This window comes from Alligator sinensis, unplaced genomic scaffold (assembly GCF_000455745.1).
Source record: "Alligator sinensis unplaced genomic scaffold, ASM45574v1 scaffold573_1, whole genome shotgun sequence".
Classification (NCBI taxonomy): Eukaryota; Metazoa; Chordata; order Crocodylia; family Alligatoridae; genus Alligator; species Alligator sinensis.
In genome coordinates, this window is record NW_005841877.1 from 4,251,217 (window position 1) to 4,264,807 (window position 13,591).

The 13,591-nt window shown below is 44.7% G+C and overlaps 2 protein-coding genes across 4 annotated transcripts in view; one reads left to right on the top strand and one right to left on the bottom strand.

Annotated features, from left to right (window-relative positions):
• CDC20B (cell division cycle 20B) overlaps positions 1-13,591 on the bottom strand; it is a 78,933-nt gene that overhangs the window by 64,757 nt on the left and 585 nt on the right. The window contains exon 2 of the mRNA XM_025196143.1: positions 13,474-13,580. Coding sequence (XP_025051928.1) covers positions 13,474-13,580 — 107 coding nt within the window. The remainder of the gene's footprint in view (positions 1-13,473; positions 13,581-13,591) is intronic.
• GPX8 (glutathione peroxidase 8 (putative)) lies at positions 3,129-7,024 on the top strand. Of its 3 annotated transcripts, none has more exons than XM_006017293.3 (3): positions 3,129-3,408; positions 3,989-4,250; positions 6,237-7,024. In XM_006017293.3, exons 1-3 carry the CDS (start codon positions 3,205-3,207, stop codon positions 6,398-6,400), a joined length of 630 nt encoding a protein of 209 aa, XP_006017355.1. In that variant the 5' UTR covers positions 3,129-3,204; the 3' UTR covers positions 6,401-7,024. The 3 variants fall into 3 exon arrangements, with proteins under 3 accessions (XP_006017355.1, XP_014383395.1, XP_014383396.1); XM_014527909.2 differs by having other exon boundaries at positions 3,989-4,246; XM_014527910.2 differs by lacking the exon at positions 3,989-4,250.

A 13,591-nucleotide genomic window follows, 5' to 3' on the forward strand; every position in this document is an offset into this window, starting at 1 on the left:
TCTGAAGTTATCTGACTTGCGGCTGCCGATCGATAGACTGATCACCTATCGATCTTTCTTCCCGTCGCCGAGCGCAACCCCAGACGTACCCCTTCCCCCGCCGGCTTCGAACTGCGGACAGATTAACTGGCTTGGGCCCCGCCAGCTGGAACAACTCGCGTGGTTGTTCAGACGACCGGACCACCTGCGTCGTGATTGCAAGCGGCGTGAGTAAAGTTTTTTGCAACCAATAAGTTGTGTCTACCTCTCCATTCACTAGCCCGCCCTAATGTACAACCAATTTCTAACGCAACTCGAGTCGGCTCTGGCCGTCCAAGACGTACGGACCCATCAAGTCATGGCAGACGAGTCTAGGGCCTGACCCAGGGGGTGAGGAGATACTCACAGCACCAACAGAGGGCATCACAGCTACATTCCAATCATGTGAGAAGTCCCACCTGGGCTCTGTAACCCCTACTAGATCGTAATGCCCACTTTGCCCTGCTGGCTAAGTACAGACAGTCAAAAACCCTGAGGCTGAATCGATTCAATCTTTGCAGGTTAGTCTAAACTGCATACGTTGAACCAAGACGCAAGTGAACAGACATTCACTTCTCATTCCAGAAATGCAGCCATATGCCTGCAGTGGCTCAGGCCAGAAGCTGTGGGACAATAGAGCACACCTCCCAGCCACTGCCAAAGGGAAGAGAGGAGGGGAAGCCCTCCAAGGTTTTCCCCACCTCCCTGCTCAAGTGGAGGGAATGTGGCCAGGCCCCAGCCTGGGGCCAGCATGCTGAGGCCAGGGGGAGGGGAGCTTTAAACCCCGCTCCCTGGCCCACAAGGGACACCAGCCTGGATCTGTTGGGGGGAAGCAGGGAGGGCACCCCTGCCAGGCTTATCCCCTGCTCCCTGCTCCCAGCCCAGGCCAGCATACTGAGAAGGGAGGGAGGGATTAAATCCCATTCCTGGCCTGCAGGGGACCCCAGCCAGGGTCTGCCTGGTTGGGGGATGGGACAGTCCCTGCCAGGCTTTTGCCCCACCCTTGAGCAGGTGGGGTGTGGCCATTCCCTGGCCTGGGTCTCACACACTGAGGTGGGAAGGGAGGAGATTAAAACCCCATCCCAGTCCCACATGGACCCCAGCAGGGTTCTGAAGGTGGGCAGCCCCTACAAGGCTTTTGCTCCCACAGCTCAAGCGGAAAGTGGGGTGCCTAACCAGACCCCAGCCTGGAACCAGCACTCAGAGGTGGGGACAGAAGGGCGTTTAAACCCCCTCCTAGACCTGTGTGGGGACCCCAGCCCTGGTCTGCGTGGGTGGGCAGCCCCTGCCATGATTCTGTCCCATGCTCCCTGCTTGAGGGGGAAGGCAGTCACTGCCAGGGTTTTGCCCCCACTCAAGGGGAGGGCAGGGGGCATGGCCATGCCCCAGCGAGAGCCCCATAGGCCAGGTCTTCCTTGAGCGGGAGGGGGCAGCCACTGCCAGGCCCCTGCCCTCTGCTCAAGCAGAAAGCTGGGGGCATGACCACAGCCCAGCTGGGGGCTCGCAAGCTGAGGCCCCAGCCAGGGTTTACCTGGGGGGAGGGGCAGCCACTGCCAGACTTTTCCCCCCTGCCCACTACTCACCATAGTGGAGGGGGGCATGATTTAAACCCCCTCCCTCAGCATCCCAGAGCGTGGTCCCAGGCCAGGGCATGGCCATGCTCCCTGCTCTCCACTCATGAAAGGGAGAAAACTCCAGCAAGGGCTAGCCTCTTCCCTCCTTGAGCAGGAAACAGGGGAGCAGAAGCATGGCAGGTGCTGTCCCCACCTCCAGGGCAAACTGCAGCTGGGTCCATAACCAAGGAGGGGGGATTAAACCCCTTCCCCGGCCCACACAGGACCCCAGCTGGGGTCTGCCTGGCAGGGGGGAAACAGCCCCTGGTTGGCTTTTCCCCTGCTCCCTACTGGAGCAAAGGGGCAGGGGCTGTGGCCAGACATGGGAAGCCAGTGGAGGGGTGGGGCCAGGCCAGCATAATGAGGTTGCGGGGGGAAGGGGGCTTAAAACCCCTCCCCACTTCTGCCTAAGAGTGCTGGCCTGGCTGGTGTTTGGCCATGACCCCTGCTCCTCTGCTCCATTGAGGAGCAGGGGAAAAGCCAACCAGGGGTGCTTCGCCCCTGTCATGCAGACCCTGGCTGGGGTTCCTTGCAGGTGGGGGAGGGGGCTTAAACCCCCCTCACTCCCCCCCCCGTTGCCTCAGCATGCCAGCTTAACTGGTGTCTGATCACACCCGACCCCTCCTCTCAAGTGGGGAGCAGGAGAAAAGGCTGTGAGGGGCTGCTCCACACCCACCAGGCAGACCCTGGCTGGGGTTCAGAGCCAGATTTTCTGCCCCCACCCCCTGCTCAGCCAGCTGGAGCAATGATAGTGCTTCAGGTAGGGAACAGAGGGGCAGGGCCAAGCTTGCTTCACTGGAGCAGATAGCACAGCCCAGCCCAGCACAGCATCCTGGGATGCTGGGGGACTGAGTTAACTTGAACCAGGAAGGGGTCTGGGACAGAAGCTCCATAAACCGCTTTAACCTATATCAGTTCAGTCTGATACTACATCCAATCAGGTTTATCTTAAACTGGTTTTGGTAATTTTGAAAGTGGTTTAAAAATTACAGCTTCTGTTCTGTTACAGGTTTAAACCAGTTTCTGATCACTTAAACCAGTTTATGTGTAATTTCTGTCCTTAACCGTGTTGTGTTACAGATTTAAACTGGTTTCTGATCTCTTGTACTGGTTTATGAGTCATTTTTGTCCCTAGCCTTAAAGTGCTAGATTACTCTGATTTAGTTTCCATTTACAGTGGGATAGAACAGACAGACAAATCAGTTACAGTGAAAGAGTTTGATACACAGCCAGGTCCCATACACATATATTCTTTAACTGTCCATACCATATTTCTATTTCAAAGGAGTCAGTTAAGGGGAAATGTTGATTCTTTATATAATTGAAATAAAGATTTAATTTCCTTCTTTCACAGTGAAGGACATTTACATATATTGTCAAACCTGGGGTTCAAAGTCTGGTCATGCTGACTTGCACACTGGGGATGTGGCAGCAGCTTCCAAACCCTAATCTAAATGTGGGATGAAATAAGGGGCTGGTCCTTTTTGTTCAGTGCAGAACTGCTGCGGGTTTCATGTTGCAGCTCCTCCTCACATTCCAGGCCTGCTGAGACTTCTCTCAATTTTTTTCCAAAATGGAGCCTCTCGCCACCTATCCTTTAAAATGTTCAGTGCCCAAAGCCAGGGTGTTTATTGTTTTCCTGTCCATGGTGTTGGGCACAGTCATGCTCTGTCTGTTACAACTTAAATTCTTAAAACCTAAAATCAAAGACTTCTATTCTTTTGAAGTGAAGGATTCAAAAGGGAGGATCGTTTCTCTGGAGAAGTACAGAGGCAAAGTAAGTTGCAGCTTCAAACCATTTTTCTTTCTCTCCTAACTCTTCAAACAACAAGCAATGTAGTCCATTTATATGTGATAAAACTAGCATCAAGAGATGGGGAGACAGAGAGATGGGCTAAGTTCCTTCTCCTTCCGCTTTTAGCAATAAGCTTTAAGTACAGATACATTTTACTTTGTTAGACTTTAAAAATAAGAGTAATAATGACAATCTAGTAAAATAGTCAGCTAGAATGTGTCATGCACTAAACTGCTCTAACTACTGAACTATTGTGTTTTATTTGCAATGGTTGAGAATATCATGATTACATTTTAGAATCAGATCTAATAAAATGCACAATTATTTACTATGCACATGCCTGAAATGTCCGATTGTGTTTAGTTTTAAACAAACTTGTAATGTTTGAGACATTCTAGGAATATTTATAAAAACAATGTCTCTTAAAGAAAATATGTTTTCAGGTGCTATGTTTTTATGGTACTTAATGATATTATAATCAAGTGGGCATATCTATTTTTCAAACAGGAGTGGCTGTGTAGTTTCTTTCTTTCTAAATGTTCCACTTTCTATTTTCTTGAAGGCATCTCTGGTTGTAAACGTGGCCAGTTACTGCCAGCACACAGACAAAAATTACATTGCGCTGCAAGAATTACACAGACAGTTTGGTCCATCCCACTTCACTGTGCTGGCCTTTCCCTGCAATCAGTTTGGAGAATCGGAGCCTAGCTCAAGCCAAGAAATAGAATCTTTTGCCAAGGGAAACTATGGAGTAACTTTCCCCATTTTCCACAAAATTAAGATTCTAGGATCTGAAGCAGAACCTGCATTTAAATTTCTCGTAGGTAAATATTTGCTTTTTGCATCTTTTATGCTGCATTTTAACTGCATTATTATTGTTTTAAAAGCAAATGGGTAATGACCTCATTTAAATTGTTATTTTTCTTCTTGTTACAAAAAAAAAAAGCTTCATCAGGAAAGTTGTCCAAAGAACTGCATTAACTATGACTGTTCTTAGAATTTAATAGAGGAATATGACCATTATTATCCTAATATTTCCAGTACAGTTAATTGATGCATAGGCAGAACAGCAAATTCCCTCCTTGCCTCTTGTTTGTTTAGATGTAAATTATGCATACACACTAGGAGGAAAATATTGCAGCATTGTAAACTGCTGATCATCATTACCTCAACATGTCATTTTGTGGTCCAGCCTGAAAAAATTATTCATAAATATTCTTTACTCGCATCATTGGGGCTATTCACAGAAGTAAAAGTTCTCAAACAGAAATGAGGCTGTGTTCATTTGAAGTTTCATCCCAAGCTCATTAAAGCTAGCCAAAAACTCCACGGAATTCCAAGTGCTTTGAACCAGGCCTGTAGCGTACAGAGAATACACTTACATGAAAGGATAGCCCTAGTCTTGAATTTTAGGTTCAATTTCCTTGGCTGACAGAGATTTTTAATGTGACTGAGTGATGGTATGTCAGGACAGTGCTAAACAGAATCAGATTATACGATAGCTCTAGAAGCAATATCGCTGTGTTAGAATGCTCTTGCACCCAAACTAATTAGTTCTGCCGAGAAGCAAGACTTTTTGTAGCCTAGGCACAGCAATGTGCTAATGTGCCTATCCTGGCTAGCTGCATAGCACAGCACTGAGCTGTGTAGATATATCCTTAAGCCCAGATCCACAAGGGGCACTTAGCCATGGAGATACTGAGAATTGCTTCACCTATTTAGGTACCAGGAGTGGAATTCACAACACTGAGTTAAGAGCCTTATGCTTCCCACACAAGGAATGAAGAGAGTTAGGTGCCTCACAACAATTGGCATGCTAAACTAGGGGACATGCAGATCTGCCAATTAAAAGTGCTGAAGATAGTGTGTAGCTGAAATCCTGCCTCACTCTCCCAGATTTGGGCACCTACCAATAGCCCGGAGTCACCTATTTGAGACCAGAAGTCACAACCCAAAACACTTCCTGGACTTAGGTGCCTCACTTGTCCCACTAGGTGTAAACAACTTCAGGTATGACCAGAGAGAGCCAGGGAGAAAGCTATCAGGAAACAAGTCTACTTTTTTCTGCAGTCACCAAAGCCCAGTTATTAGGTAGTGTAGGCAGCTAAAAGGGCTCCTGAATGCATGCTCTGTAACTGATCTTAAGCTCTCCACCTTGGAAGCGACTGGGAGTGGCACATTATCACGTTAAACAAGCCTAAAGGGTAAGGGTCTGAGAGGCATCTATGTGCATACATTTTGATAGAAGACTGACTCAAACATTTAAAGTTTTGCACAAACCTAGAACAGCTGCTGCCTTGAGTGAACTTGACATCTCTGCACCTATCTCACACTTGAGGCAATTTAGGTTACTAAACTGAGAGTGTCCATGTGCCTAAGGTGAGAGGCCCAGCCAGTAAATGAACTCTGAGCACACCTAATGCGTATGCCGACAGCACTGATTTCAACAACACAACAGCCACAGCCCCTTCCATTAAAAACCAGGGTGGTGGTGACTTTTTATATAACAGCAGCCAGTAGTTAGAGTAGTGTAAGGACTGGGTCCTAGGCTTGTTTCTTGAAAGAAGTCTTTGACTTGGGTTGGGAAACAATATAGACATGGCCACAATGTAGTTCTCTGCCATGGCCTGCTACAAAGAAAGTTCAGAACAGCAGGGAGGTAAAAATTATTTCATGTTATCCACCTAAAGCAACAGAACCATGTAACACAAATTGCGGGTAGGTCTCTTTCTTTATTAACCTTGGTTAAGTATCTAATATATCAGACAAGTGTTTCGTGTCATTAAAGCTCTCTGATGCTATCCTTACAGATTCTTCAAAGAAAGAACCTCGGTGGAATTTCTGGAAGTACCTTGTCAGCCCAGGGGGTAAAGTTGTGAAACTCTGGAGACCTGAAGAGCCCATAGAAAACGTCAAGCCAGAAGTAGCATCTTTGATCAGGCAGATCATCATGAAAAAGAAGGAAGACCTTTGAAAAGGTCTGTCAGCCTGTGAATATATTTTGCAGCATGTAAACACAACCATGGTACATTCCTGTTAAAAGTTGCCAGAAACTAGACCAAGTGTTTTAATTTCTCTTTGGTTTTGTGTTGTCATCCACTGTGCTAGTAATTCTTATATCTAATGTAGGGGTCCAACCTTGCAACAATGCGGAGGAAAACCAATGAAGTTGATTAAAATTATGAGGCACTCAGAACCTTGCAGCATTGGGTTTTTATTTTGGCACAAATGGCTAAATGTTCTCCATATATTCACATTGCTGGCAATGATTAATAATAATGTCACCAACATGAAAATTCTCAAAAGAGAAGATAGGTTGCTTAATTTTATATTCAGGCAAATACTCTATCAGTCTGTGGGCTTTGTTTCCCAGATATTAGGAACAAGTGTTTTTGATGTTCCAGAATTACTTAAAGCCATGACACCAAGGCAGAGATATTTGGTTCTAACTACCCTGGGATGATATCACTGAAAATGCCAGCTTTGCAAGGTTAACAAAGGAAGGTCGATGAATTGTGAAAATGACAGACTAAGTATTAAAAATGTAAATAGAAAATTCTATGAAGATTGTTTATTAAAAAAAAAGAGAAAACCATCACAAAATAGTTTCTTGCCTCTTTGGGTGTGTGTTGTGTATTTCTCTTATTTCTCTTTCACAAAGTGTCCTGAAGACCTGACACTATTTGGATTTTCTGTATTTGGAATTATTGTAGCTAGACCAGTTTGGATAATTAAGCTTTGGGACCCAGGTAGCAGATAGCTTGAGGCACAGTATGAAGCACAGAAGGATGGAAGATATGGACAATTCTAACAGATTCTTTATAATAAATAGCATGGATAGCTGGTTATTTGTGGCATTCACAAGCCAATATTAACAGTACAGTCACTCCAAGAGGATTATGAGGCTCTTGAAAATAAATCTGGTGCGAGGTTGTACCTCTGCCAGGAGGTCTATAGGCAGTTGCTCCTGATGTCAGAATCCTGTATGGGGACATCACTGGAAACACTGAATCCTTCAGGAGTGCCAAGGGTATCAAGGAGTACCAGAGGACAACCTGCTGGAGGAAGAATTTAGCCCACATACTCTTTGTGCAACGTAGGTATGAGTAAACAGCACTCATTACATGTGCTGTTACACCCCGTGGGTGCATCTACACGTGCAATTAATGTGATGCAATACACACCCGAGCTATTTGAGCCAGAGGAAACTACTTCTGGGCATAGCATCTACATGTGCACCTGGGACAGCAGCAATCTGAGCCAGGGCAGAGCATCCCCAGGCTGGGAAGAGGCACAGCAGGGTCAGTGTCTAGCAGCAGAGAAGCTGGCTGGGGCATGAGGGTGCTGAGAGTGTGGAGCCATGTGGCTAGGTGGCAGGCAGCTTCCGCACTTTAGCACCCTAATGCCCCAGCAGCCCCTGTCACCATCTACACATGCATTTCAGTGGTTACTTACTCTGCCATAAGATAGTACTTCCCCCAACAGCGTTATTGTACTGTGCCCTAATACAAGCATATGTGTAGATGGTGATGCTTTACTGCAGAGCTAATCAGACTACTCCGCAGTAAAGCGCACGTATAGATGCACCCAGCTTTGGACATCAAAACCATTATGTTTCATTGAGGAGGGCAGGTATTGTCCAGGGGCATGGAGTTATTCATTAGCCTTTTTGAAAATACCAGAAGATCTATATCTATCTATAGATTTATCTATAAAGAAAAACAGTAAAGATGTGCACCTAAAGCATCATCTCCACAACAACAGCAGTAGGAACTCAGCATTCCCCTATACTTTTCCACTGTTGTGGTCACACTGGGCACAAGCTCAACTTCTGCTGTAAGGCTTGAACTCGCAGGCCTCTGAGTTGTAATATACATGCCAGAGTCCCATCAGGTGAAGAGGAGAGGGAAATACAAAACCAATAAAAAAAGAACATTTTTGTTCACATACTGTGCTTAAAACATAAAACTCACTGCCACAGGAAGTCACTGGCCAAGACTGTAAGATTTTTTTAAAGGACTGGACAGTTATAGGTATAAATATAGCCAGCTAAAATTAATTATAAGAATAATATAGGAAGTGATGAGGGATCACCACCACTGATGATGATGGTACAAAGGGATGTCTAACTTTAGACTTCAGAGTTTAAGAATGAGACCCAACCCTTCGAAGCATTTGATGTTGGCCATCAACAAAGACAGGACGGCCTCTAGGGTTGATCCAATATGGCAGTTCCTATCCCTTAGTTGAAGGTGGACACATCTACACCAGTTGCTGACTGCGCAGCAGCCTGATACTACTGTGCAGTAGTGTTACATGGCAAAAACCATGTTGAGACGCTACTGCATAGTAACTCCGGTTACTGCACATTTATTTAGTACTTGCTTATACAAGTACTAAATAAACGCCCAGTAACCACTGTGCAGTAGCATCTTGTGTAGATAAACCCAGTGTGATTTTCACTTCCCAGACTCCATCAGTGTGTACAGTTTTGGAGTTATGCACACATGGATGTAAACTGAGAGGGTCCATATGTACTACATGTACTATGTATACTGATTTTGCAGAGATAACGTGAAAGGCAAAACAACCCAAGTGCTCCTTAAAATTTGCAGGTGGAGACTGTGTTGAAGCAGGGTAGGATAAGGATACTTCTATTAGGGACAGGAAGGGACACATGTTCTTAAGAGGCTATCTAAATGTTTACTACTGATTGTGCATGTACAAAACATGCACAGATACCCACTTAGCTTAGGCAGATCATCATTTACATATCCAAATATGGGTTTTGCAAATTCAAAAGGCCTGTGTGAAAATGCTATGGTGCAGTTGAGAAAACATATCCAAAAATATGTCCACTTTATACAACTACATTAATATTGTAAGAAAAGCACATTCCCTTACGAGATCTAAACCTGAAATCTTTACTTCTGTAATTAATACTCGTATATGCATTTAGTCCTTTAAAAGTCAATTAAATTATTCATATATGTACAGTTTTGCAGGGTCAGTCACAAAAATATTAACTCCTGATGTCAAATGTCGTAATAATGATATTCTAAAGCCCAGATTCACAGCTGCTATATACTGAGTTGCCCTACCAAAGGAGTTACACCAACACATATCCTTACCCCCTTCAAGGATCTGGATCAGAGCTTGACAGAGAGGGGCTTATTTTTATGCTCTTGTGTAACTGCTGATTCAAAGTTGTGTGCTAATGTGGAAGTGTGTTTAGTTGCTGGTATGTGAATGCCAGCTAACTAACAATACACTGCCTAATCATCACACACACATCTATTATGAGCCCATTCCTGCAAACCCTTCAAATACTCACATGCACATCTCCCACTTCCTTCAGTGGGAGGTCTGCATTTGAAGAGTTTTCATGAATGGACCATATGTTACTTGACTTGCCTATGAGCTCAGATAATGAAATAGATTCTTTTTCATTTTGCAATAAAGTAACAAAATAAGATGTATGGATATGGTCAAACAAAGATCAAGACTCAGAAACCAAGGCAATAATAGGTCCTTAAACTAATATTAGTCAAAATATTCCTAGCAAGAAATAAACTCTCTCTCATTTTTAATCTCACTAATCTTGTAATTAAAGCAATAATTCGAACTAATTGGCTACAAACCCTTTAATTCCCTGCAAACAGAAAGTAAATGGAAGGCCCCTGTAAACAACAGGTAATGACAGTGTACTGATCTGTCGGTTGTATACAGTAGGTATTCTGCAGAGAATGGAGGTAAACCTAGTTTTACTGAAAATATGAACCAAGGATTTTGAAGAGGGGCTAACAACATATTAATATTGATAAATAATACTACACAAGGAGAGTCTTCAAAAACTAGTGTAAATGCTAATGTGAAAATTCTGAGTATTGTTTGTGCTCACTGAAATCAAATGTGGCTGAGGGAGTTTTAGCACCTAGTGGAACTAGGAAAAAAAATAAAAATACTTAGTATAAAAGTGATACTTGCAAAGGAGTACTGGGATGATTTGAACAGTGCATTTGATAGACACCTCCACTGTAATCCGATATAAAAGTCCATTCATCTGGAGTCCATTCTTCAAAGCATCTGACAAAGTAGGCTGTAGCCTCTGAAAGTCCATTCACGGCCCCTGACAAAGTAAGCTGTTGCCTATGCAAGCTCGTGACACTCTGAATGAGTTAGTCTATAAAATGCCACCTGGCTTGCCTTCTGTCCATCTCAGGTATTTATAAGGGCTTCTATTAAACTGATATCTAAGTGCTGAACAAAATGAAGCACCATAGAGCTAAGGCAACCAAGTGTTTCCTCTTTCTGTGTCTTCTAGATAGCAGGAATGTGTGAAATAGCAAAAACAGTAAATACCCTCTTTATAGCAGAATATAAAAAGAGCCCAGAAGATACACTATGCAAAACTAGTTCTGATGCACTTCAGTGATCAAAGTTTGTGCAGTAGGATAGCAGCTGCATGTTAGCTGGTGTCAGTTTTTTCAACCAGCTAACAGTACACTGCCTTCCCACCACACACACTGTTTTCAAAACTGGTCTTTTGAAGCTTTCCTAGTTCTTCTCATTAAAAATACACAGTGAGCTGCCCCTGCAGCTGTTGACAGTGCAGTAGCGACTGCTAGATTCACACAAAGCAGCCAGCTAACAGTACACTGCCTACCAGACACAGGGAGTGCTACTCAAGCAAGAACTTTCCTTACAAAGTATAGCATCACTGAACTTTTCTTGCAACAGTGGCTTTCTAAAGTGGCACAGTGGAAAATAAAATTAAGGATCCATCAGATTTCAGAGTCACTCATCTTGTTTAAAATTAGCTTGTTTAATATATTTCAACACAAGCAGTAGATACTGTGATGTGAAAAATATCAAAGGAATGATCCATTTACAGTGTTGGAAATCAGGCTAATTCCAGTGAAGTCACTGGAGTTGTAACATTGTAGTCAGCCTAAAGTAAGAGCAGAATCAGGCCCCAAAGCCTAGGAACTCTGGCAAGTGTTTGATTTCATTCTCTTTTCACTCACAGCATCATAGCCCATAGGGAGGTGCCATTTCCATGATGTTTCTGAATGCAACAATATGGAGTACAGCTAGCAACTGTTAACACACGTACACAACAGCCAGCTAGCAATGCACTGCCAAACTGAAACATTCTCATACTCAGTCTCTACTTCTTGGCCATTAGCTTCTTTCCACAAGCAACAGTATCTTCTTTCTATAGCTTAGTCATTGCTCAACATGTTTAATCAAGCATCAAGCTTCTATTTGGTTTTGCTCATTATGAATAGTGTGAATGTGTCTATTTTATGGTTATTCTGAATATTTATGTCTATTTTTCACAAACAAGTAAAAGACTCAGTTTGTTGCAAATGCTTTTTTGTTCTATGCTCTGTGTTTGGGACACCTTGCTTATCTCCTCCAAAATGTCCCCTAAAGGTCCCTTTCTATATTCCTGCGTCACACCGTGTATCTGAATCGCACAAAGGAATTCTTATAAAGTGACTCAGCAGATTTAGTGCCCCTTATTTGAGGTAAGGACCATCCATTCTGAATCCTATACGTTACCAAGTTCACTGAGGATGATTAACAAACAAGAAACTATAACAACATATTTCCACCTCTCCACTATGTGTTCACCCTTCAAAGTTTTTTCTCTTCCTTATTTGACCAGTCAGTTGGTAATGCTACACACACAGACAGCTCCTATATACCTGCACCTCTTCAATCAGATCAACTAGTTACTTCTTGCTTTTATATAGCAATCTGCCCCCAAAGCACTGGGAAGAAAGAATCACGGGTTCTGCTTCTAGGTTCCAAAATATCGTTGCATGTTGATGGGATTAGTTTATGCCCATTTTTCTACAATTTCCAATGTGACGTGGAAATGAGTTTACATGTCACATTGGAAATTGTAGAAAAATGCAGGTGTAAGCAGTGAAATTCCTCTTAGAATCGGTGCCTATACATGAGCAGCGAGGCTGCTCCAACATGCTGTAATCAGACCCAGACAGTGGCATGGGCAAACTGGGCAGCTGTCTGGGACCAGGATAGAAAGGAGGCCCAAAAATGGTGGTGGGGGGGGGAAATTACAATTGCCAAAAAAAGTTTTAATATTGTGCGTATACAGGACTGGCAATGTTATCAATTGAAAAGAAACTATTTAAAGGCATCGATACCACAGATGTGATAAAGACCTTTGGAACAAAAGTCTCTGAGGAAGGGGGGCCTGATAACTGAAAGTTCACCCAGGGCCACCAGGAGTCTAGGTACGGCACTGGCTGTAATTACGCTGTGATTAATTGAGTCTACTGGAGCATGGTATTTACTGTGCTTCAGCCAGCTTCTGCATCTCGTTTATCAGCATCCCCATGCTTTAGAATGGCGGCAGGGGTGCTTTAACTAAAGCTTGCTCAAGGAGCTTTAGATAAAGCATCCGCACAGCTATTTTGAAGCACGGGGATGCTGATACATGAGACACTCCAGTAGCTTTAATTAGAGAGGCTCTCAAAGCCCACCCCGCCCCCACACACACACATTCCTGCAGCACCTGTAAAAATGCCCATAGAGAAGTAGGGCTGGAAGGGACCTCCAGAGGTCATCTAGCCCAACCACAGACTGAAGCAGGATCATCCCTATCCAAACCATCCCATACAACCAGAATCTGAGCTCTACATCATACCACCCTCAACCCTGACTCGCCCCCTAACCTGCCACAAGTAAAGCAGGGTAACTGATGTCCTGCTTCTATGAGAGGTTGTCAGTATACTCAAGAGGCCTGGGGTAGAGGGCCCCCTGCTACAGTGGAAGGCAACCCCCCACCCCACCCCACCCCACAGCCCTCACCCACCTGACCATGGGGTAACACCCTTTCCTGACCCCAAATCCAGCCACAGCCTGACTAAGCGCAGGGCCAAGGCCCTCTAGCCAGGAGCAGCCTGAAAAAGGAGCAGCTGCCTTCAGGGTCACTCGGCTTGTCTAGATCCCTTCCTTCGCCCTGCCGCCTCCGCAAGGCGCTGCCCGGGGCTCCGCGGGCGGGTCGCTTACCTCCGCCGGCTGCTGCGGCCACCTTCGCGTCCTGCTCTGCCCGAGGTCTCGGCCCAGCGCCCGCAGGACCCTCTCCTTGAAGCGAATAGGACAGGGAGAGGCAGGGGCTGAATGGAGG

Coding starts and splice junctions, on each gene's coding strand:
- GPX8 (XM_006017293.3), top strand. CDS start 3,205: ATGGAGCCTCTCGCCACCTATCCTTTAAAATGTTCAGTGCCCAAAGCC. Junction 3,409..3,988: donor TGGAGAAGTACAGAGGCAAA/GTAAGTTGCAGC, acceptor ATTTTCTTGAAG/GCATCTCTGGTTGTAAACGT. Junction 4,251..6,236: donor TGCATTTAAATTTCTCGTAG/GTAAATATTTGC, acceptor CTATCCTTACAG/ATTCTTCAAAGAAAGAACCT.